The sequence below is a fragment of the Nerophis lumbriciformis genome, linkage group LG04 (assembly GCF_033978685.3).
Source record: "Nerophis lumbriciformis linkage group LG04, RoL_Nlum_v2.1, whole genome shotgun sequence".
Lineage (NCBI taxonomy): Eukaryota > Metazoa > Chordata > Actinopteri > Syngnathiformes > Syngnathidae > Nerophis > Nerophis lumbriciformis.
In genome coordinates, this window is record NC_084551.2 from 16,247,501 (window position 1) to 16,273,913 (window position 26,413).

Sequence of the window (26,413 nt, forward strand, 5' to 3'; positions counted from 1 at the left end):
AATTCAATAATGTTGTTTTATTTTTAAGTGTCTCCACTTATAACACACCACCACCGTCTTGCATTGACATCACATCTTTACGCTATAACGTATTCTGTATTTTTTTTTTTTTTTAAAAGCTATGATTATTTATTATAATGCAGTTTTAAATGATACCTGACTAAGGATGAATGGAATGTGTTTCCTGTAGGAAAAGCTTGCTTATTACTGGAGAAAACAATATTTTTTTAGTAAAACATGGGACCAAAAGTTTTGGAATTTACTCCTCCAGAGAGCCCGTGTCCTCTGCAGTGGACATTTGCCTTGTGCAAAACAGGTATTTTTTTAAATTTTTTTTAAAGAAATTTAAGACCGCAAACGAATGTCCACTGCAGAGGATGAGGGTCCCCAGGAGGATACAATTATAAATAAAACTAATAGATTAGGACATGATATGCCAAACTGGATGCTTACTGGTGTGTGTACACCTAAACTATTTTACATACTACTTGACTTTCCTTTTGTCATGTCTGTGTAATCATGTTTTGTTTTAGTCATGTCATGTTTTGTTTTGTTTAGTTATTGGACTCTTTAGTTTCTGGCTTTTCACTCCCTTGTCTTGTTTCCATAGTTACCCATTAGTTTCACCTGTTCCACGTTTGGACTCATTGTGCACTCTTGTTTGTCACCATAGCAACCCATTAGTTTTCACCTGCCCTCACGACTCACGCACCTGTCTTTAATCATGTCACTATTATTTAAGCTTCCAGTTGCCAGGCTGTCTGTCTGGCGACATCATACCCCTGTCACACTCTGTTTACCTCTGCGTACTTCATGCCCTGTCCAAGTAAGTTTTTTTTTATTCATGCCACAGTTAACGACTTTTGTTCATGTCCTTAGTTTTTTGCCCACGTGCAAGTATTGGTTTCATTTGTCAAGTTTGTGTGCGCCTTTAGTTTGTTCTTTTTGTTATAGTAAAATTAAATATGTCTTCACCTTCACGCCATGTCTGGTCCAAATCATTTGCACCACGGGAGAACAAACCACGCCATAGTCCAAGTCCTGACACCTTTATTTTCAAATGCAAATATTGACAGGCAAGCTATTGTCTCCTCCCCTAAGTTAGCTGCATGAATTGTCTATATATCTGCAAACTCAGCGATGTCATTAGTATTGGTATATGTGAAGGTGTAACAGATGTCACCCATTGTGGCTGTACAAAAGCAACCATATTTTTCGGACTAAAAGGTGCACTTAAAATCCTTTCTTTTTCTTAAAAGTGCGCCTTATAACCCAGTGAGCTTGATGTACGGATTCATTCTGGTTGTGCTTACCGACCTCGAAGCAATTTTATTTGGTATGTTATGTAATAATAAGTGTGACCAGTAGATGGCGGTCACACAAAACAAAACTTTGTCTAATTGAGAATATAGAACATTACACATGCCACTTAAAATTGTGTCAAAATGTATATATTACGAATTTGGTTAGGCCAGTGTTTTTCAACCTTTTTTGAGCCAAGGCACATTTTTTGGGTTGAAATAATCCGGAGGCACACCACCAGAAGAAATCATAAACTCAGTTGACAGTTAAAAGTCATTGTCGCAATTGTTGGATATGACTTTAAAGCATAACCAACCATGCATCACTATAGCTCTTGTCTCAAAGTAGGTGTACTGTCACCACCTGTCACATCATGCCATGACTTATTTTGAGTTTTTTTTTTGCTGTTTTCCTGTGTGTAGTGTTTTAGTTCTTGTTTTGCGCTCCTATTTTGGTGGCTTTTTCTCTTTTTTGGTATTTTCCTGTAGCAGTTTCATGTCTTATATTTCCCGCATCTACTTTGTTATAGCAATCAAGAATATTTCAGTTGTTTTTATCCTTCTTTGTGGGGACATTGTTGATTGTCATGTCATGTTCGGATGTACATTGTGGACAACGTCTTTGCTCCACAGTAAGTTTTTGCTGTCGTCCAGCATTCTGTTTTTACTTTGTAGCCAGTTCAGTTTTAGTTTCGTTCTGCATAGCCTTCCCTAATCTTCAATGCCTTTTCTTAAGGGCACTCACCTTTTATTTATTTTTGGTTTTAAGCATAAGACACCTTTTTACCTGCCTTTACAAAGCAATTAGCCATCGGCTGCCACCCACTGATATGGAAGAGTATTACACGGTTCCTCTGCCGAGCTCTAGACACCACCGACACTCAACAACAACACATAATTTGCAGACTATGATTACTGGTTAGCAAAAAATGTTTTTAACCCAAATATATGAAATTAGATAATCTCCCACGGCACACCAGACTGTATCTCACGGCACACGCCGCGGCACAGTGGTTGAAAAACACTGGGTTAGGCTACGAAGCCACACCGCTTCATGAATTGTTGGCGCATTACGGCTACCGTAGTCTCAACGTAAGGGTATTATTATTATTGGCACCTATTGGGGACATATTATCTGGCATTTTGTTTCGCAATATTATGCAAAAACAACTTTTCTTACATGTCAGTACCTGCTGATGTGTTTTGGGTTCTGCAGAAGTCCAGAAAGTGCATAAGTTCCGAATATTTACGTTGTAGTCCTCGCCATAGTCATTAAGCTCCTTCTTTTTCTCTATCCTCTTGTTGGGGGGCATTCATCCTCCGCTGTTGCCATTTTAGTATAAAGTAGCAGACAGTTCTAACATATAACTCGCTATGGAAGTGCTAAAAACTACCAGCACAACAAAGATGACGGAAAAGACGATGTCGAACTAAAGCCACGTGAATAAGAGCCGTATCCTGAAGAGACTGTCAGAAAGCGGCTTGAAGATGGTCCGTAAAACATAATCTCGGCAACATTTTAACCCAAGAACCAGCATTAAATGTTATGTAGACCAGTGTTTTTCAACCTTTTCTGAGCCAAGGCACATATTTTTCATTGAAAAAATCCCAAGGCACACCACCAGCAGAAAACCTAAAACAATGCCGATATTGACAATAAAAAGTCGTTCTCGCAATTGTTGGATATGAATTGAAACCATAACTAAACATGCATTACTATAGCTCTTGTCTCAAAGTAGGTGTTCTGTCACCACCTGCCACATCACGCCGAAACTTGTTTTAAAGTTGTTGGCGTTTTCCTGTGCGTCGTGTTTTAGTCCTTGTCTTACGCTCCTATTTTTTGTGACTTTTCATGTTTTGTTAGTATTTTCCTGTAGCAGTTTCATGTCTTCCTTGAAAGCTATTCCTCGCACCTGCTTTGTTTTCGCAATCAAGACTATTTCAGTTGTGCGGACGCTATCCTTCTTTGTGGGGACATTGTTGATTGTCATGTCATGAATGGATGTAATTTGTGGACGCCGTCTGCTCCACACGCTGTAAGTCTTTGCTGTCGTCCAGCATTCTGTTTTTGTTTACTTTGCAGCCAGTTCAGTTTTAGTTTCATTTTGCATAACCATCCCTAAACTTTAATGGCTTTTCTTAGCGGCACTCGCCTTTTGTTTATTTTTGGTTTAAGCTTAAGATACCTTTTTACCTGCACGCTGCCTCCCGCTGTCGTCTGCATATTGTGATAACAACAAACATCTACAAAGCAATTAGCTACCTGCTGCCAGTTACAGATATGGAGAGTATTGGATGGTTACGCTGCCGAGCTCCAGACAGCGCAGACACTCAACAACGGTAGAGATGTCCGATAATGGCTTTTTTGCCGATATCCGTTAGTGCTGCAAGGGGTTCTGGGTATTTTTTCTGTTGTGTTTATGTTGTGTTACAGTGTGGATGTTCTCCCGAAATGTGTTTGTCATTCATGTTTAGTGTGGGTTCGCAGTGTGGCGCATATTTGTAACAGTGTTAAAGTTGTTTATACGGCCACCCTCAGTGTGACCTGTATGGCTGTTGACCAAGTATGCATGGCATTCACTTGTGCGTGTGAAAAGCCGTAGATATTATGTGATTGGGCAGTGCTTTTAAGGTTTATTGGCGCTCTGTACCTCTCCCTATGTCCGTGTACCACTCCGTACAGCGGCGTTTTAAAAAGTCATACATTTTCCTTTTTGAAACCGATACCGATAATTTCCGATATTACATTTTAAAGCATGTATTGGCATATCGGACATCTCTAAACAACGGCATTTGCGGATTATAATTACTTTTTTGCAAAAAATATTTTTAACCCAATTAGGTGAAATTACATAATCTCCCACGGCACACCAGACTGAACAACCCTGATGTAGACCACAAGGAAGTGTTTTAAATGTAGGGGAAAAAAATATTATATCACCCCTTTAATGCGCCTTTTGTATGAAAATAGACCAGAATAGACCTGCTCATCGGCAGTGCTCCTTATAATCCAGCGTGCCCTATGGTCCAAAAAATATGACATATTGGGCACACATTGGGGCGGTATAGCTCGGTTGGTAGAGCGGCCGTGCCAGCAACTTGAGGGTTGCAGGTTCAATCCCCGCTTCTGCCATCCTAGTCACTGCCGTTGTGTCCTTGGGCAAGACACTTTACCCACCTGCTCCCAGTGCCACCCACACTGGTTTAAATGTAACTTAGATATTGGGTTTCACTATGTAAAGCGCTTTGAGTCACTAGAGAAAAAGCGCTATATAAATATAATTCACTTCACTTCACTTCACAATTTATTTAAACGAACGACTAGCAACTGCGAATCAGTTGGCATTGTTCACTGAAAAGAGCCGTTCTAAAGACTCGACTCGTTCGCAAACATCACATCTCAACTATAGAGCTGTAAATTCTTCATTTATTTACCTTTCCAACAGTTTCTGTACACGTAATCTTGTTTCCAAGGAAATGAGCGTTACATGTTGAAGAAGGAGTTGAATGGGGTACCATTTTTTTTTTTTTTTTTTTTACAGCTGTCTAAAGTAATTCCGATTGAGTCGATTCACTGAAAGTGTTGTTTACCAGGAACCTAGCAACAATGTTTTTCAATGAAAATTGCCTTTTTTTAAATGGCTAGGAAAATTCCCCTGGAAGCCAAATGCCTTCCAGGTCCAGGTTTGCTTCAACAAACATTCTTGCGCCGTAAGCCCTGCTAAAAAATCTAAAGTGGCATCAGTTAAGCAAGTGTACAACGTTTTTCCGCTCACATTCTTCCCTGTCAGAGCGTACAATTTGGATGTGAACATTTCTCACAGGGCAAAGCTGCGTGTGAGAAGCTTTACGGCCACATCTGAAACGGGCAAAATAACCAATTGAGATTAATTGCAGGAAATAGCCGTAAGATGGTTTGATTTTTTTTTTTTGCGTGCATCTGTGTTATTCATTGCGTGTCGGCCTAAACAAGTGCAAGTTTTACTCCGGGAATAGGCACTCGGTGTGTTTTTAAAAAGGCAATTAGAGATCATGCCATTTTGCACACGCATACCTATTTTTTCGTGAGAATGGGCTTGAGCAAGTGCAATAATGAGACCCAGAATAAGCCATTGAAAACCTTCCCAAGACTTATTTAGTCCACCATTTCCTTTTGCCTCGCTAACTAAATGACCCGTGGCAAGCCCTGTTTCTATGTGTTCTACATCAACACCCAGTTTGGGTCTCACTCTACTTTCCCCGGCCCATTACACTTTATTATACCTTAAATTACCTCACACTGACTCGGTCTTTCATAAATCGTCCTCACACACACAAACGCACCTCGTTATCTTGTTAGTGGCCTTGGCAGCCATATTGTAGCCTTGTGGTTTGCTAGGCCAGTGTTTTTCAACCACTGTGCCGCGGCACACTAGTGTGCCATGGGAGATTAGGTAATTTCACCTAATTGGTTTAAAAGTATTTTTTGCAAACCGGTAATTATAATCCGCAAATGTGCCGTTGTTGAGTGTCTGCACTGTCTAGAGCAGTGGTTCTCAAATGGGAGTACGTGTACCCCTGGGGGTACTTGAAGGTATGCCAAGGGGTAAGTGAGATTTTAAAAAAATATTCTAAAAATAGCAACAATTCAAAAATCCTTTATAAATATATTTATTGAATAATACTTCAACAAAATATGAATGTAAGTTCATAAACTGAACATCAAATCAAGTAGGCTATTCCATTCATTACAATGCAACAATTCAATATTCAGTGTTGACAGCTAGATTTTTTCGTGGACATGTTCCATAAATATTGATGTTAAAGATTCCTTTTTTTGTGAAGAAATGTTTAGAATTAAGTTCATGAATCCAGATGGATCTCTATTACAATCCCCAAAGAAGGCACTTTAAGTTGATGATTACTTCTATGTGTAGAAATCTTTATTTATAATTGAATCACTTGTTTATTTTTCAACAAGTTTGTAGTTATTTTTATATCTTTTTTTCCAAATAGTTCAAGAAAGACCACTACAAATGAGCAATATTTTGCACTGTTATACAATTTACTAAATCAGAAACTGATGACATAGTGCTGTATTTTACTTCTTTATCTCTTTTTTTCAACCAAAAATGCTTTGCTCTGATTAGGGGGTACTTGAATTAAAAAAAAAATCACAGGGGGTACATCACTGAAAAAAGGTTGAGAACCACTGGTCTAGAGCTCGGCAGCGTAACCATGTAATATTCTTCCATATCAGTAGGTGGCAGCAGGTAGCTAATTGCTTTGTAGATGTTGTCGTGATCACAATATGCAGACGACAGCGGGAGGCAGTGTGCAGGTAAAAAGGTATTTTAAGCTTAAACCAAAAACAAACAAAAGGCGAGTGCTGCTAAGAAAAGCCATTGAAGGTTAGGGATGGTTATGCAAAATTGAAACTAAAACTGCTGCAAAGTAAACAAAAACAGAATGCTGGACGACAGCAAAAACTTACAGCGTGTGGAGCAGACAGCGTCCACAAAGTACATCCGTACATGACATGACAATCAACAATGTTCCCACAAAGAAGGATAGCGTCCGCACAACTGAAATAGTCTTGATTGCTAAAAACAAAGCAGGTGGGGGGAATAGCGATCAAGGAAGACATGAAACTGCTACAGGAAAATACCAACAAAACAGGAAATGTCACCAAAAAAAAGGAGCCCAAGATCAGAACTAAAACACTACGCACGGGAAAACACCAAAAACATGTGCAATTATTGCACTTGTTTTGCACACACGGATGGATGTGTGTGTGCAGGTATTATTGCACAGGTTAGCATACATAGTTGTGATTATGTACGCAATATTTCACAACATTTGCATACATAAAGCCTGCTCCGTGGCCTTGTGGTTAGACTGTCCGCCCTGAGATCGGTAGGTCGTTAGTTCAAACCCCGGCTGAGTCATACCAAAGACTGTAAAAATGGGACGCATTACCTCCCTGCTTGGCACTCAGCATCAAGGGTTGGAATTGGGGGTTAAATCACCCAAAATGATTCCAGAGCGTGGCCACCGCTGCTGCTCAATGCTCCCCTCACCTCCCAGGGGGTGGAACATGGGGATGGGTCAAATGCAGAGGGTAATTTCACCACACCAAGTGTGTGTGTGACTTAATATTTAACTTTAAAGTGTATGTAAGCAGACAGGGTCACAAGACTGGGTTGTCACTAGCAACACTCCCCCTACACCCCCCCCCCCCCCCCCCCCAAAATAACCCACACATTAAAAATACCATGTGATAATACAACACATCCAGATTAATTTTTAGTACAGTTTTGACTTTAAAGTAACCACAGTTTCAGATGCATATTGAAAAAAGTAAGCGTTTGCAAGTCTTGTACGTTACTAAGTATCGTGTTCCATAAGTGTGATACATACCGTATTTTTCGGACTATAAGTCGCAGTTTTTTTCATACTTTGGCCGGGCTCCAGTGCGATTTATATATGTTTTTTTCCTTCTTTATTATGCATTTTCGGCAGGTGCGACTTATACTCCGAAAAATACGGTATATATGAAAAAACTAATTGCCAAAAATAACTTTTTCTGAATGGGACCACACAGTCACCTCTCAATCCTGATCTAGTCGATCCATTTAGGTTTGTCCTTATAAATTATTTTAGTGGAGGTGGAGCTCGGCCATGGAGAATCTTGTTGACTAAGGAAGCGTCTGCATAATTTAGTTTCCTTAAGATGTTACAATGATGGTTTGTGTTGGGTTTATTGTCCAAGACTTTTAGAGCTTGCTCTTATGCAATTTAGACAGGCTTTAATATGGATTTGCAGTGTACAACTTGTACTGGATACAAGTTGTTATACAGTAGTAATAAGTGACATGATCATTGCCTTTAGATATCATTTTGCAGAGTCAAGAGTTAAGTTATTTCCAAGGTAACTAAAATTCGTATTTATATCTATTCAGTTTTTTTGTTTAAAGCATAGCTGTGAATCAATGATAATTCCTAGGCATTTAAACTCCTGTACAACTTCAAGCTTTGTTCCATTTAAATACACATCAGGATTAGGGTTGTATGGTATACCGGTATTAGTATAGTACCGCGATACTAATGAATAATTTTTGGTACTATACTGCCTCTGAAAAATAGCGGTCCGTGCCCCCGTCGTCGTCATGTCGTGTCAGTACTGGTTTACGAGCAGACGAGCATGTTCGGCAGCGCACAATCACAGAGTACTTACAAGCAGACACAGTGTGTAGACAGAAAAAGGAGAACAGACGCATTTTGGCTTAAAAACTAACGATAAAGGTAAAGTTATAACACTAAAACACCCACAGGAAGAGGTGCTTTAAGACATGGCTAGCTAGCTAGTGGCTTGAGTCCAGCTGCAGTCACTAATCCTTGTCTCCATGGCGACAAATAAAGTACGCTTCTTACAAGTATCATCCCTGCAGGACGAGGAATAGCTAAACATGCTTCACTACACACCGTAGCTCACCGGCGTCAAAATGTAAACAAACACCATTGGTGGATCTACACATAACATCCTCTGTAATGATACCAAGTACAGTAGCGTATCTAGTCGATACTACTATGATTGTGTCGATATTTTTTGGCATCACATCTTATATCGTTTTTTTTAAATGTATATTATGTTTATAAACTCAGGAAATATGTCCGTGGACACATGAGGACTTTGAATATGACCAATGTATGATACTGTAACTACTTGGTATCAGATTGATACCCAAATGTGTGGTATCATCCAAAACTAATGTAAAGTATCAAACAACAGAAGAATAAATGATTATTACATTTGAACATAAGTGTAGATAGAACATGTTAAAAGAGAAAGTGAGCAGATATTAACAGTAGATGAACAAGTAATGATAAATGATAAATGGGTTGTACTTGTATAGCGCTTTTCTACCTTCAAGGTACTCAAAGCGCTTTGACACTACTTCCACATTTACCCATTCACACACACATTCACACACTGATGGAGGGAGCTGCCATGCAAGGCGCTAACCAGCACCCATCAGGAGCAAGGGTGAAGTGTCTTGCTCAGGACACAACGGACATGACGAGGTTGGTACTAGGTGGGGATTGAACTAGAGACCCAAGTAGATTAATAATCCATTTTTACAGCTTGCCCTTAATAATTTTGACAAAATAATAGAATGGAAAATGACACAATATGTTACTGCATATGTCAGCAGCTAAATTAGGAGCCTTTGTTTGCTTACTTACTACTAAAAGACAAGTTGTCTTGTATGTTCACTATTTTATTTAAGGACAAACTTGCAATAAGAAACATATGTTTAATGTACCGTAAGATTTTTTTGTTAAAATAAAGCCAATAATGGAATTTTTTGTGGTCCCTTTTATTTAGAAAAGTACAGAAAAGTATAGAAAAAATGTTGGTACTGGTACCAAAATATTGGTATCGTTTTGCCTTCTTGGAAAAAAAAATACAAACTGTTTTTGACTAGAAAGGTTCAACCAGTTTGACACTTTGGACATAGCAGCTGGTTTTATGTTGAGGATCTGTGGATCCTGGTTGGAGCCCACCGCAAATAGCACTTACACAATGGGGCGGCATGGCGTAGTGGGTAGAGCAACTGTGCCAGAAACCTGAGGGTTGCAGGTTCGCTCCCCGCCTCTTACCATACAAAAAAAAAAAAATCGCTGCCGTTGTGTCCTTGGGCGGGACACTTCACCCTTTGCCCCCGGTGCCGCTCACACCGGTGACTTGAATGATGAATGATAGGTGGTGGTCGGAGGGGCCGTTGGCGCAAATTGCAACCACGCTTCCATCAGTCTACCCCAGGGCAGCTGTGGCTATGAAGGTTGCTTACCACCACCAGGTGTGAATGAATGATGGGTTCTACATGTAAAGCGACTTTGGGTACTTAGAAAAGCGCTATATAAATCCCAGGTATTATTATTATTATCATTACACAAACTATGTACAACCACAACGAGTTAATAAATGAATACATTTCCGTCTCTTGTTTTCCCCCAGGGGGCTCAGGGAAGCACCGATCCAAAGAACCAAAGAAGAAGAACAAGCAGAGGCTGCGGTTCCGTGCCCAGAACCAACACAGCGACCACTTGGCCTCTGCGCGCTCCAGCCAGTGAGGGCTTAAAAAAAAACCCGACGGACTCACCATTGAACAAAAAGAACCAACGCCAAGCTGCTAGCTGCGACTGACAAACATCACCAACACCGACAACCTCTCCTGCCTCTCTTACCTCCGCCAACCCCCCCCCGCCCCCTCCTTCCCCTCACCTGCCTGAACGTGGTCACGACTCGCCAAAATGTGTGTCTAATATAGAATATCAGCACCAACCCACTAAACACATACTTCATGCCCCTGCCTCCCGCTGCTTCCCCCTCCAGCCGCCTGACTCCATCCCTGCAACCCCACCCTACGCCTCGCCTTGCGGACCTTCAAAGCTTGACATGACTGAACTCATTTCCCGTCATTAACAATGTCATTACCTGTCCGGGGTACGGAGGACGGGAGGCGGCGAGCGAAGACTGCGAGGGTGGGTGAGCCAATTAGACGCAGGCGGAAAAGGAAACGTATAGGGAGAGCGTTGGCGAGCTGTAGAAGGTAAGGCGGTTCAGTCAACACAGAGGTTCGGGATTGGGCTGAGGAAAGTGAGCTTGACAGCCAAGAAGGCAAAACTTGGGCTGGAAGAGACTGTATTTTGTTGCTATATTTATGTCAAAGCTACCCTCACCTTTCCGTGCAGGCGGAAACGGAGCGCTCCCATGTGTGGCCTTTTTATGTTCTGTACATTTCTGAGAGTAATATTAAAATAAATGACCACGCAGAGTTGCAAAGTATTTTATTCCCAGCACAAACTGGTCGCTGTATTGCTCGAACTGTATTGTGTGGATAAGAAAAAAAACAACAACATTTAGTTCCCAGCATGGCAAGAGACACAGGTGTACATATTTTGTGGGATTATGACAGCTTCTTACTGTATGTTCAGTACTGACTTGTTCTCCATTCTAAATGTTGCAGAAATGAAAGGCTGTAATAGCAACGTTGCAGATTAAAATAATTAAAGACAAATAATAAACATAGCCGTCACATAGCTATTTCATTTATATAGTCTATATTTGATTTATTTATTAATTTTATTTTTTACTTTTTTTCTTCAATTACTGTTACTCTAATATGTTGCAATATTCTCTGTCATATTGTGCATATCTTCAAAATGCATTTTTCTTCTGATGCTAGCATTGTATTCAATCCGTTTGACCACATCTACTGATTTCACTGTGTCAAAGAAGAAGCAACAATGAGGTATACAACTCTCCTTTGATATATTCTTGAGTTTATTCATTAGATGCCAGCAAATGTATGGTCATAGGACTGCATATGTGTACGTTGTGTTCTATTAAACCACATTTCATGTGACTGTATGATGAATACTTTGTGTTACTGTCTATGACTCTAATATACAGTATGTGGCTAAACTCTCAAAGTGTCGTCCTGTTATGTGGTTTTGTCTTTGGGAAATCCATTTTCCAGCCAAATAATTGAACACCAACAATTAGGTTTTAATAGCATCGCCGTGTTGTGATGGGTTTTTTTACAGTAGGCAAGGGATTCATATGGCTGCTGAAAATAATGGAAAGCGCCACTCTACATGACAACTGATGTTGTGGTCAAAGTTATTTTTTTGCCACAAAATACATTTATCTATATCTGCCTTCTGGCAGATAAAGTGGATAGTGCACCCCGCCCCTAATTCGTCACGTTTCTTGTGTCAGGTAAATGGCTACAAATGGGGCCATATGAATCCTTGTTCTACTGTAACACAAGTGGACATCCTTTTATGAAGAAGTGACATGAACATGTTTGACATTCAAACTGTGGCTTATTTAGCATAATGCCACGCTGTGACAACAGTGTTCCCTCGCCAATCTGTGGTTCAATGACTACGGTCTCAGTGCATTGAACATTTAAAAATTGAATATTCATATTTGTATACCCTATTTCTCGGACTATAAGTTGCAGTTTTTTTCATAGTTTGGCCGGGCTCCAGTGCAACTTACATATTTTTTTTCCTTGTTTATTATGCATTTTTGGCAGGTGCGACTTATACTCCGGTGCGACTTATACTCCGAAAAATACGGTACATTTATTCTAACATCTATTTGATATTACTGGCCGTCTAGCGCATGCAGTAACGAAGCTCCCTTTGGTCTCGTGACATCATACATGATGGCGGATGGCAGACCAATCACAGCACACTGGGTTTTCCTGGCGGCTCATTGGCTCAGCCACAACGAGCCTCATGTTTGCTAGTGTTAATTTTGTTGACTAAAAATGTTTGTCTTACTTATCAGCACCAGTGTTAGTTTCTACAGCAGTTTTTACCTTTTTTTTTTTTTTTTTCTTTACAAAAATGTGTTTCAGTTATTTTTTAGCCAACTAAATTGACTGAGTTTTAGTAGACTAAAATTACAGTAAATTTGGTCAACTATAAAATAAAAGTATAAAGGCTCACGCATCTTTGAAGTTGTCTTGAAAGCACTTTTATCAAGGTTATTGCAGAGCATCTCAACAACTAAATTTACAACAATACTTGTTTTAGTCAAGGGAAAATTAGGTTGTTGACAATAACTAAGACAAACATTTTTAGTGAACAAGCCAAACGTTCTGCTCATTATCATGTAGCTAGTTGTTTAGCATCATCATTTGTGAGCACCAACATAAAATGTCATATGTTACTTAATTTCATGAGAGTGTAGAAAGTGTGTGAAGGGGTTATAAAGACTTCAAATGCGTGCATGAGTCATTATAAATCGTAAAATAAATAGTGTCCATACTTGGCAAAAAATTCACCGACCATGTAACGCTCGCGGTAGACGAGGGAACATTGTACTGACTTATTAGAGAACAATACCAGACAGTTTATTAAAGACAATTGCATGATTTGTTCTATGCCATCTAGAGTAACAGTCTTCCTCTTTTTGTAAATGTTCCCAAAGAAGAAATACACAGGAGAGTAATAGGAATAAAATTGAGAGTGAATCCATAAAGTCCATTGTAAAATACTGTAGTTCAAAGTACCTGGTAGACCTCCATGGTGGATTTCAAATAAGAAAACAAAAACAAAACATCAAGATGTGATGGACGTTATTGAGGTTTCTCAGAAGTATAGTTTGTGTGAGAAAGGTTCAAATTACAAAATTTGGGAAAATGGAAAAAAAAACCTCAAGACTGATTAACAGAAGAAGAAGTGAGAGAATTGACCTGAACAATCAGTTCAAAACAGAATGTTTAAGTTTTCAAATAAAAATACATCTGTCGGACTGTGGACTGTGGACTGTGGTATTTGTCGGACTGTGCACTGCGGTATCATCTTGGATGGCTGGTCTGTGGAGCATGATTGAAAAGACTTTATTGGTTATCCTAGGACAGGGGTCGGCAACCTTTACCAGTCAAAGAGCCATTTTGACCAGTTTCGCAAATTATAGAAAACAATGGGAGCCGCACATTTTTTTTGAAATTTTAAATGAATTAACACTGCACACAAAGTTTTTTTTTGCTTTGTGTTATGTATTAACTAGGGGTCTCAGACACGCTGCCCACACCTTTATATGGAATTCGAAAGCTGGTGCGGCACGCGAGTTATAAATGAATAGCGCTTGTCAGCGCCATGCGTGCCGTGATGGCAGCATGCCTGATCAGCCACACGTTGTATGGTGTTTCCGCTTGCTCACGTAGGTGACAGCAAGGCATACTTGGTCAACAACCACACAGGTTACACTGACGGTGGCGGTATAAAAAACTTTAACACTCTTACTAATAATGCGCCACACTGTGAACCCACACCAAACAAGAATGACAAACATTTCGGGAGAACATCTGCACCGTAACACAACATAAACACAACAGGACAAATACCCAGAATCCCATGCAGCCCTAACTCTTCCGGGATACATTATCCACCCCCGCTACCAAACCCCGCCCACCTCAATCGACGCACAGGGGGGGGGGGGGGGGGGTGTATAATGTATCCCGGAAGAGTCAGGGCTGCATGGGATTCTGGGTGTTTGTTCTGTTGTGTTAAGGTGCAGATGTTCTCCCGAAATGTGTTTGTCATTCTTGTTTGGTTTTGGTTCAAAGTGTGGCGCATTATTAGTAAGAGTGTTAAAGTTGTTTTATATGGTCACCGTCAGTGTAACCTGTGTGGCTGTTGACAAAGTATGCCTTGCTTTCACGTACGTGTGCAAGCAGAAGATGTATATTGTATAACAAGTGTTGGGCTGGCACGCTGTTAATACAGATTGTAGAGAGCGCCAAATGTTGTACCATCATGGCACGCCCTTATTATAGCTTTAAGGGCGAAAATTGGTGAATAATAATCCCGGGAGTTTTCTGCAAGAGGCACTGGAATCCGGAAGTCTCACGGGAAAATTGGGGGGTTCAGCAAGTGAGCTGCTGAGCCGCATCAGAGTGATCAAAGAGCCGCATGCGGATCCGGAGCCGCGGGTTGCCGACCCCTGTCCTAGGACCTGCTGAAAGATGCTTCAACATACAAGCAAAGTGCATTCACTCCACCCCAAACACTCTGCTGACTTCAAATATTATCACTAAAAACACCTGCAAATAAAACCTTCTCCGGACAATCTAATATTCTTTCTCTTCTAAATGTGTTCTGCTGGGTGGAAAGTTGACACGCATCCAGAGAACGAAATGTTTTGCTTAGTCATTATGTTTAAATCTTACATTGCCTCCCTGAAATTAGTCATCTGAGCCTGCTTGAATATCATGACATTCTCAGTTGTAGTTGAATTAAATATTTTAAACAGCGATGTCCCCGTCCCAATCGTGGGATTGGATCGGGGCCAATATTAGCCTTGTTTAACTGTTTGGCGATCTTTACCACAGCTGTGTGCCAGTGTGTGCGTGGCTAAAGATGGTACTAACGTGAACGATTCCTTAAAAGTGGATACTCAATTACATTCCCATATTACTTGCAGGATTTGCATGCATTTCAGGATGGCGCATGTCTTGCCAGAACACCGGCTCAAATTTGTTTGCAAGCTGCAACGAACGTGTCATCTATCTACAGAGAGACTAATCCTCACCACCATGGAGAAAGAAAAAAAAGTTTATTTCAGTACCATTATCACTGGGGTGGTGGTTCCTCTCTTTAAGAATCGTGGGATCTCACTCCTGAGCTTTCCTGGTAAGGTTTATTGAAGTGTACTAGAGAGGAGGCTATGTTGGATAGTCAAACCGCGGATTCAGGAGGAGCAGTATGGTTTTAGTCTTGCCGTGGAACTGTGGACCAGCTCTGTACTCTGTATTCAGGGTCTTCGAGGATGCATGGGAGTCTGCCCAACTCGACTTCGTGTGCCTTGTGGACTTGGAGAAGGCCTTCAACCGTGTCCATCCGGAAATCCTGTGGGGAGTGCCCAGAGAGTTTGGGGTACCTGACTGCCTGATTGTGCGTTCCGCTCGCAGTCAGAGCTTGATCCGCATTGCCGGCAGTAAGTCGGGCCCGTTTCCAGTGAGAGTTAGACTCCGCCAGGGCTGCTTTTTGTCAGCAATTCTGTTCATAACTTTTATGGACAGAATTACTAGGCGCAGTCAGGGCGTTGAGGGGAGCACTCCTTCAGACATCACGTTTCGTGCGGACACAAAAGCTAGCTTATATCTTGCCGTAGTTAGCTTTTACGGCTAATACCGAAGCACGCCAATGTGTTACTACGATAGAAAAATAGTTCCTCAGTGTACGTTCTTACAGTAACAATGTCGGGACAGTTTGGTCAATATACAGGTTACGGAACGTAAATGAAGTATTGTTGAATGTCAATACGTGGACTTTGGGGTTTGTTTTCCCGGAATGCAAAGAAAAGTTGGCGCGGGCAAGACGTGAATGTAAGTACATATTTTTTATTTTAACCCTAACAGACTACAGAAAAAGAAGCAAACACAAGGCGGAGAACAAACTTGACTAATGAAACAAAACTTGCACAAAGGCAGAAACTATGAACAATAAACAAAAACTTACTTGGCATGGAACTATGGTAGCATGAAGACAAAACGAGGTAGCAGGAGTGTCAGAAGAAGCATGGTATGAAAGGATAGATAATGTCACCAGGACGCACAAGAGAAACAGACCGGCTTAAATAGCAGTGACATAATCAGTGAAAACAGGTGCGTGACTCAAAACGTGAAACAGGTGCGTGACATGACAGGTGAAAACTAATGGGTTGCTATGGTGACAAAAACAAACAAAAGTGCACAAAGAGTCCAAAAACAAAACCGAACATGACTAAAACAAAACATGGTCAACAGTTGAATGCATTTTTAAAATGATGTAGAGGTAGAATTGATTGCTCCCATTAGCTGAATTGCTAGCCACCAAGAGCAAGCCGATTTTTATATGTTAAAAATCCATCCATCCATCCATTTTCTACCGCTTGTCCCTTTCGGGGTCGTGGGGGGTTTGGGGGGACTGGAACCTATCTCAGCTGCATTCGTGCAGACAAGTCGCCACCTCATCGCAGGGCTAACACAGATAGACAGACAACACTCACACTCAAATTCACACACTAGGGCCAATTGTTCGAAATCCAAAAAAAATTTAATAAAAAAACAAAAAAGCTTTTGTCTTCTTGTCCCTCATATTGACTGTGAACGATAAGCAACATTTTATTTTTAAAGTGCAGTTCCCCTTTTCAAAAAAATGAAAATGTTTTTAACCAGCTCCTTACACTTCAGCGCTTCACACTTCACAGTAAGAAATGTTGTGTGTGGAAAATGTACAATTACATATCTGGCAAGCCCCCCAAAAATGGAGACTTGCGGCAGCTAAAAACTTAAATGAGGCAATAAAAATATACTGAGCTCAACTATTGGTAAAATAGGAAAATTCCTCAGCATTGCACTCCCTAATTATTAGATTATTCCAAGAAGTGCATCACACAAACAAAGCAAGGCCATTGCAGATGAGGAAAATGGTCTTAAATCAGGGGTGTCAAATGTAACGCCAGCGGGCCGGAATAGGCCCGCGAAAAGGTTTTTTTTTTAAGTATAAAAATGAGCTGCTTTTTTTTTTTTTAACGAAAGAAACTGCTGTTCTAAATGTGTCCACTGGATGTCACAATAGCAATTCTGTTAGGCAAGCAAACGGTTTTGTCATGTCTGTGATCATGTTTTGTTTAGTTATGTTTTACTTGGTTTTTGGACACTTTTTAGTTCTTGTCTTCACTCCCTTGCTTTGTCACCATAGTAACCATTAGTTTCACCTGGTTCACATCCTCATGTCACTCACCTGTCTCACGTTTTCTCATTTTGAGTCACGCACCTGTTTTCACTAATCATGTCACTAGTATTTAAGCTTGTTGTTGCCAGGCAGTCGGCCTGGTGACATTATCTATCTATCCATCCATGCTACCCATGATATTCATGTCCACCTTTGTTATTCATGCCATGCCACAGTAAGTGTTTTTGTTTCGTGTTCTTAGTTAATTGCCTTTGTGCTAGTCTTTTGTTTTCATAGCCAAGTTTTTTTTTGTACTTCCGCCCTTGTGCGCGCCTTTTGTTTGATTCCTTTTTTGAGCGTTAACAATAAATATGTATTTACCTTCAGGCCATGTCCAGTCCAGCTTTACTTGCATCTCGGGAAAACAAACACACCATAGTCCACGTCTTGACAGGTTTATACCGAACAACCAAACAAGAGGTACATGAAACTTGTATGTCTTCTGCTTCGAACACATCGTCATTTGGCACCCTTGTTGCCCCAAAATATCTGTCAAACATAAGAAAAGTGAACTTAACCCTTTTGAATAGTTTTTACCTCCGTTTCTTACGGTTAGTTGAGTTAGCACTGGATTGATACGTGGACATGACAAAGGAGGTATGTGATACCTAGAAGAGTTTACATGTTTGGGTTTTTTGTTCAATCCCAGAAAGACTGTGACTTAAAGTTTAATCCTGGCTTTGTAGATACACTGAGACCAAGTCTAAACTCATGGTGTTTTTGAAGCTGCACCAAATTCCTCAGAATTTTCAACAAACTTGAAGTGTTTTGTCCAGAGAATTAGTTGTGAGTTGTACGTTTTCACAATGTGCTTGTTTTATTTTTGTCCAAAGCATACTTGCCAACCCTCCCGGATTTTCCGGGAGACTCCCGAAATTCAGCGCCTCTCCCACATTTTCTCCCGAAAATCTCCCGAAATTCATGCGGACCTGAGTGACGTGTTTTCACGTCCGCTTTCCCACAATATAAACAGCGTGCCTGCCCAATGACGTTATAACTGTAGAATGATCGAGGGCGAGTTCTTGGTTTCTTATGTGGGTTTATTGTTAGGCAGTTTCATTAACGTCCTCCCAGCGCGGTAACAACACACAACAACAGCAGTCATGTTTTCGTCTACCGTAAAACAGTTCGTCTGCCATAAACAGCAATGTTGTGACACTCTTAAACAGGACAATACTGCCATCTACTGTACATGCATATGTGACAATAACATCTAGGGCTTTTAGAGAGTGCAGTGCACAACTGCGCACACAACAAGGAGACGAAGCAGAATGCATCATCAGAGAGGGTGTTCAGCATGGTTAGAAAAATAGTGACAGAGAATAGAACAAGGATGGACAATTCAACAATTAACTCAACAATGAGTAGATAGATGAGTGTTATGTGTGTGTATATGTGTAAATAAATGAACACTGAAATTCAAGTATTTCTCTTATTTATACATATGTATATATATATATATATATATATATATATATATATATATATATATAGCTGGAATTCACTGAAAGTCAAGTATTTCTTATATATATATATATATATATATATATATATATATATATATATATATATATATATATATATATATGAAATACTTGACTTGGAGAATTCTAGCTGTAAATATACTCCTCCCCTCTTAACCACGCCCCCAACCACGCCCCCCCCACACACCTCCCGAAATCGGAGGTCTCAAGGTTGGCAAGTATGCCAAAGTAAAACACAGAAAACAATCTGACGTTGTCTCTATTTTAAAGTTATCATGCCATGAGTCATACCAAAGACTATAAAAATGGGACCCATTACCTCCCTGCTTGGCACTCAGCATCAAGGGTTGGAATTGGGGGTTAAAACACCAAAAATGATTCCCGGGCGTGGCCACCGCTGCTGCTCACTGCTCCCTTCACCTCCCAGGGGGTGATCAAGGGTGATGGGTCAAATGCAGAGAATATTTTCGCTACACCTAGTGTGTGTGTGACAATCATTGGTACATTAACTTGAACTTTTATGGTTTTACCATTACGGCCCACTTGGGAATAGATTTTCCTCCATGTGGCCCCTGAGCTAAAATGAGTTTGACGCCCCCGTCTTAAATGGAATCGTGGTTTTAAACAGCATCTGCTGGTGTTTGTGAGTTAATGAGTGATACCCAGATGTCATCCTCTGGACCAGACTATCACTCTTCTAGACTGGGAGAGTTAAAAAAGAAGCAAAACACAGTGTGGTGTTTGTCAAAGAAAAGGAAAAAGGCTGCAAATAAGTGATTAAAAATGTTTACCTTCATTGGAAATGGGACGCTGGTGGTGTTCACTGTAATAAGCGGGTTGGTAGTCATCCACATTAGAGGGAATAGTCCTATGTGTGTGTAAACCACTTCTGTAAACTGTGTGTGTGTGTTGTCAATGTTTGCGCTAAATGCGGTTAGTTGGCTGCGACTGAAGCTCGCTTTTAATCTGACAGGGAGTGTTCCCATTACTTGTGTTGAGTCTTATTATTATACCGTATTTCAAAGGCCCAACAAGTGCAACCACAAAGAGGAAATGACCCAGGCGGGGGTTGTGCAGTGACAGCAATCTTGTGCTGTGCAGCAGGTTGTACAGTAGTGCTCCTACTGTACACAGTGGACGACAGTAAGTGGATAAGACGACGAGTTCAGTGCGCTCTGCTCCCCGTTCCCATCCCCGTATTCTATGCTCAGTTTGCAGATGGGGCACAAGTGACACATTTGTTCCAATGTAGGCAGCAATTATCGGAGACATGTTTTCATAATTTATTGTTATAATGAATCACCTCTTTGGCCTTTGAGTTGACGGAAATCTGGACTTGCATTGGTCAGCTACGAGGCTCGGCCAAAATGCACGTCAAAATACTTAGGTTGAAAAAAAATATTGCCATTTGAAGTCTACTCTGAATGAATTAATCTCGCATATACATGTTTTTTCAGTAAAAGCAAATCGTCTATGACGGTTATTTTGCCGTGCAGCCCTTCTTTTTTTTTTAAAGGAAAAATAAAGGAAAAGGATATTGCAAAATAATTATATGCAAGACTGGAAATACACCACTTTCTACCTACAGTCTTCACACGTATATAGTTCAACATACCCGCATGCTCTTGTTTGTATTAGTATACTCTTCCTCGTAGGGTTGTCACGGTACCAGTAGTCGATACTGATATCTGGGAAGCTTTACCATTCAGAATCAGAATCGTTTTATTGCCATTGTTTGAGAACGGGTTCACAAACTAGGAATTTTTCTTGGTGCAATCGTGCAACATAAAACACATATAACACAGATTTGGTAATAACAAGAGCTGTAACTGAGCTATCAGATCTTGTTATAGACTTAGAAGGAATTCAAAGGAGCTACTGTTAGGAGTTATTGTTCATGTCCCTGATGGCCGAGGGGAAAAAACTGTTCAGGTGGCGGGAGGTGTGGGTCTGGATGGACCGTAGTCTCCTGCCTGAGGGGAGAGGGGAGAATAGTTTGTGTCCAGGGTGAGAAGAGTCAGCTGTGATCCGACCCACACGCCTCCTGGTCCTGGAGGAGAACAAGTCCTGGAGGGATGGGAGCTTGCAGTCAATCACCTTCTCAGCAGCACGTACCATGCGCTGCAGTCGATGCTTATCCTGGACTGTGGCGCCGGGGAACCACACGGTGATGGAGGAGGTCAGGATAGACTCGATGATGGCTGAGTAAAACTGCACCAGCATCTCGGTCGGCACCTTAAGTTTCCTCAGCTGCCGCAAGATGGAACATCCTCTGCTGGGCCTTCTTGATGAGGGAGCTGATGGTCGGCTCCCACTTGAAGTCTTGGGTGATGGTGGTGCCCAAAAAACGGAAGGAGTCCACAATGGAGACGGGGGTGGGAGAGTCAATCAGGGTGAGAGGGGATGGTGGGTCTGTGACTTTCCTGAAGTCCATGTCCACTGTTTTCTGGGCGTTCAGCTTCAGGTTGTTGTGGCTGCACCAGGACACCAGCCGGTCCACCTCTCTCCTGTAGGCGGACTCATCGCCATCCGAGATGAGCCCGATGAGGGTAGTGTCATCCGCAAACTTGAGCAGTTTTACGGACTGGTGACTGGAGGTGCAGCAGTTTGTATACAGGGAGAAGAGCCAGGGGGAGAGTACACAGCCCTGAGGAGTACCAGTGTTCGTGGTTCGACTGTCCGAGACAATCTTCCCCAGCCGCACGTGCTGTCTTTGGTCTGTCAGAAAGTCAATGATCCAACTGCAGAGGGAGTCGGGCACGCTGAGCTGGTAGAGCTTGTCTCGTAGCAGTCCAGGGAGGATGGTGTTGAAGGCAGAGCTGAAGTCCACAAACAGGATCTTAGCGTAGTTTCCTGGGGAGTCCAGATGCTCCAGGATGAAGTGGAGGGCCAGGTTCACTGCATCATCCACAGACCTGTTGGCTCTGTAGGCGAACTGCAGTGGGTCAAGGAGGGGGGCGGTGATGTCCTTGAGGTGGGGCAGGACCAAGCGCTCAAAGGACTTCATGACTACAGACATCAGCGCAACCGGCCTGTAGTCATTAAGTCCTGTGATCCGTGCTTTCTTGGGGACAGGGACAATGGTGGAGGTCTTAAATAAAGCAGGACGGCACACGGCATAGCTCCAGAGAGGTGTTAAAAATGACAATGAAGACAGGAGCCAGCTGATCCGCACAGTGTCTGAGAGTGGAGGGGGAGACACCATCCGGCCCGGATGGTGTCCCAATACTTATTCAATACCACAATAAAAAATTCAAAATGAGCCTATGTACTTTAAAATCAAATACTTCATTTAAAAGTCCTTCAAACTGTCAAGTATTTAAGAACACTGTGCTTCAACATCTTTTTGCAAATAATTTAGATTGCAGTACAAACCGCCAATAGGTAGCAACACAGTCATAATAGAACAGCAGTGTTCTGTAGCCTCACTGTATATATATATATATATATATATATATATATATATATATATATATATATATATATATATATATATATATATATATATATACACACATATATATATATATATATATATATATATATATATATATATATATATATATATATATATATATATATATACACACATATATATATATATATATATATATATATATATATATATATATATATATATATATATATATATATATATATATATATATATGTATAGTCAAGGTTTCTGTGGTTTATCCATTATATAGTGCTCAATACCGGGGTAGAGCGGAATATACGTTAGGTAAGGAAAACACACAGAAGCTATTTCATCCCTACAAGCCTCTACAGGTTTCTCTGCTCTTCAGCAGAGAAAGAGCGGAGAAAACTGCGAAACAGGCTTTTAGGGATAAAATAGCCTCTGTGTTTTTTCCTGACCTAACGTATATATATATATATATATATATATATATACCATATTTTCAGGTTCATAGGGCGTACCAGATTATAAGGCGCACTGCCGATGAATGGTCTATGTTCAATCTTTTTTCAAATATAAGGCGCACCGGATTATAGGGCGCATTAAAGGAGTCATATTATTATAATTTGTTTTCTAAATTGAAAAGACTTCCTTGTGGTCTACATAACATGTAATGGTGGTTCTTTGGTCAAAATGTTGCATGGATTATGTTTTACAGATCATCTTCAAGACACTTTCTGACAGTCGCTTCGTTTTGTGGGCCGTCTTATTTACGTGGCTCACCTTCGGCAGCGTCTTCTCCCCGCCATCTTTGCTGTAGCCGTGTAGCGTGCAAGGACAGGAGTGGAAGAAGTGTCAAAAGATGGAGCTGACTGTTTTAATGACATTCAGACTTTACTTAAATCAATAACGGAGCAGCATCTCCTCATCCGTGGCTCAATAATGCAATAACCGGAAATGTGTCCCGTGAAAAACTGTCAGACCGGAACTCTCTAATAACTAAAGTTCCGTGGGTGAATAATGTAAACTCTCTACACTGGTATGTTTTAACACTTTCATGGCGAGTTTACTGACAGATATAAGTAAGAACTTTACACTACTTTACATTAGAAATGGCAACAGGGGAAGATGAATGTCACATAACAAGAAAATAATGAAAAAGAAGGAGCTTGTCGACTACGGTGTCAGCACGGACTACAAAGGCAGACGCGCGCAATTTTTCAGGTTTTATGCAGATCCCAAATACAGATCAGCAGGTACCAGAAGGTAAAAAAAGTTGCTTTTGCATAATATTGCGAAACAAAACACCAGATAATATGTCTTACCTTATACACACATCATAATAATACGTGTATGTTGAAGCACAGTACAATCCATCAAGCGTTGCGACTTAATAGCTTACCAAAGTCGAACTAAAGCATTTTGAAAGATTTTTGAGCGGCGTGTGTAATGTTCCATATTTTCAATGGAACATATAAAATGTTGGTGTTGTTTACTTGAGTCATATTGCCATCATAGTGCAGTCTACACGTATCTCTTATGTTTGACTGCCATCTATTGTTCACACTTATCATTACACCATGTACCAAATAGAATTGCTTCCAGGACGGTAAGCAAAACCAGAATTATTCCTTACATTATGCACCCAGGTTATAAGGCGCAGTGTCGAGTTTTGAGAAGAAAAAAAAAGATTTTAAGTGCGCCTTATAGCCCGGAAAATACGGTGTATGTATAAATACATAAACAATACTGTGCTTACAAATATGCTCATAAATAACGATAGTCAGATATTTCACTTTTAAAAAAACAGCAGTTGCATGGAGCCTTCAAGTATATAAATACTAACATTATTCTTAATATTGTCTTAATACAGGACTGTCTCGGAAAATTAGAATATTGTGATAAAGTCCTTTATTTTCTGTAATGCAACTAAAAACATGGAAATGTCATACATTCTGAATTCATTACACATCAACTGAAATATTGCAAGCCTTTTATTATTTTAATATTGCTGATTATGGCATACAGCTTAAGAAAACTCAAAAATCACATCTCAAAAAATTTGAATATTTCCTCAGACCAAGTAAAAAATAAAGATTTATAACAGCAAAACAAAATCAAACATTTGAAAATGTCAATTAATGCACTCAGTACTTGGTTGGGAATCCTTTTGCACAGATTACTGCACCAATGCGGCGTGGTAACCACCAGTAACTGGTGTACTGACCATAGAGAATTTGTGGGGCATTGTGAAGAAGAAGCTGAAAGACAACAGACCCAATAATGCAAATGAGCTAAAGGCCGCTATTGAAGCATCCTGGGCATCCATAACACCTCAGCAATGCCACAGGCTGATTGCCTCCATGCCACGCCACAAGTCCATAAAAAGAACTGTGTTTTGCTAATGGCGACTGGTCCACATTTTGAACAACCCTGGTTAAATACTTCACCAGGAAGGCAAAGTGTTGCCAAATGGGAACACATTATAGCTCTTATTGTTGTGTTGGCGTCATTGGTCTGGATCCCAGGATGCAGAGACAGCAGGCGAAATTTATTTATTAACCCACTTTTTTTTTAAGCGTCCCGTGATAGAGTTTGTGTACGACGGTGGCAATGCACACTATGTGGGGTTGTTTTTTTAATTTTTTTTATTTAACCTTTATTCAACCAGGTAAAATCCCATTGAGATCAAAGATCTCTTTTCCAAGGGAGACCTGGCCAAGAGGGCAGCAGCAAGGTTACATTAAAAACAGTCAACAACACATAAAACATCACATTTACAACATTAAAACTTGCTCATATGACACATGTGCATACAGACAAGGTAGACTGCAGTCCTTTCACAGAAGCTTTAAACTCATTTAATGTAACAAGGGTTTGAAGTACAATATTTGATTGTAGGTTATTCCAAGCCTTCGGTGCTGAAAACCTAAATACTTTCTTGCCCAGTTCAGTTCTTACTTTGGGGACGACAAATTGCAGAACATTCATTGAACGAAGCTTGTGACTTCTTTGTTAACAGACAAGACAGATAAGATGGAGTGATACCCAGAATGGTTTTGTAGATGAACACATACCAATGATTGAGGCGTCGAGCACATAAAGACGTCCAGTTGTGGTGGCGGCTCTCCAGTCGCACTCGCATGACAAATATTCAGCCTTTTGTGACTGTTTCTGTTTTTTCCACTGAAAAAATACAAGACACAATCCTTAATACTTTTATTGCTTGTGTCTACTCGATACTTTGCTAATTGGCAATACAGATTCCTTCTGCCGTCTCCTATTCTCTAAAAAAAAACGAGATGATGAATTAAAAGTTGTGATGCATACTGCCACACTTCCTTCATCATTTGTTTATGAGCGAGGGCAAACCGCAAGCGCCAAATCCACATTTGTGATAGTGTGCCACGAATAAATCAATACATGGCACTGGCTGATTTTTTTTAAGAGAGCAAGAATTCTTCAGCGCGGACTACTCCAGAAATGTGTGGGAAAGGTGATCTACAGTAAAGCAGCTATCATTGTATTTGGTATCAAATGTATCGGTATTTCCTTTTGTCCGGAACTGACTGAGTCGCTTGCAGCGTGACCACAGGATTCAGAGACAGCAGGTGGAATGCAGTTAAAAAGTATTTTTAATGAACAACGAGAATTTTGTGCAGCCAGTGAGTTCACACTCTGTTCAATGAGACTCTGTAGAATATTTCTCTTTTATTTAGTATTTTAGATAAACACTCTGTTCATTGAGACTTTGTAGAATATTTGTCTTATATTTAGTTTTTTAGATGTGTCCTTTTATCTTAATTTTAGCCTGATTGTATTGTTGGTATTCTCATTCTTTAATGTGTAATGTGTACGTCTTTTTTTTCTATGAGCTACAAGAGATACCTGAATTTTCCCAATAGGTTGATTTATGTATGTATGTA

The 26,413-nt window shown here is 40.5% G+C and overlaps 1 protein-coding gene across 1 annotated transcript in view; it reads left to right on the forward strand.

Annotated features, from left to right (window-relative positions):
* Positions 1–11,772, forward strand: part of rspo2 (R-spondin 2) — a 131,056-nt gene extending 119,284 nt beyond the window's left edge. Inside the window, exon 6 of the mRNA XM_061944818.1 lies at positions 10,303–11,772. Within this exon, the coding sequence (XP_061800802.1) occupies positions 10,303–10,418 (116 nt within the window). The 3' untranslated portion in view covers positions 10,419–11,772. The remainder of the gene's footprint in view (positions 1–10,302) is intronic.
* Positions 11,773–26,413: the final 14,641 nt, after the last annotated feature.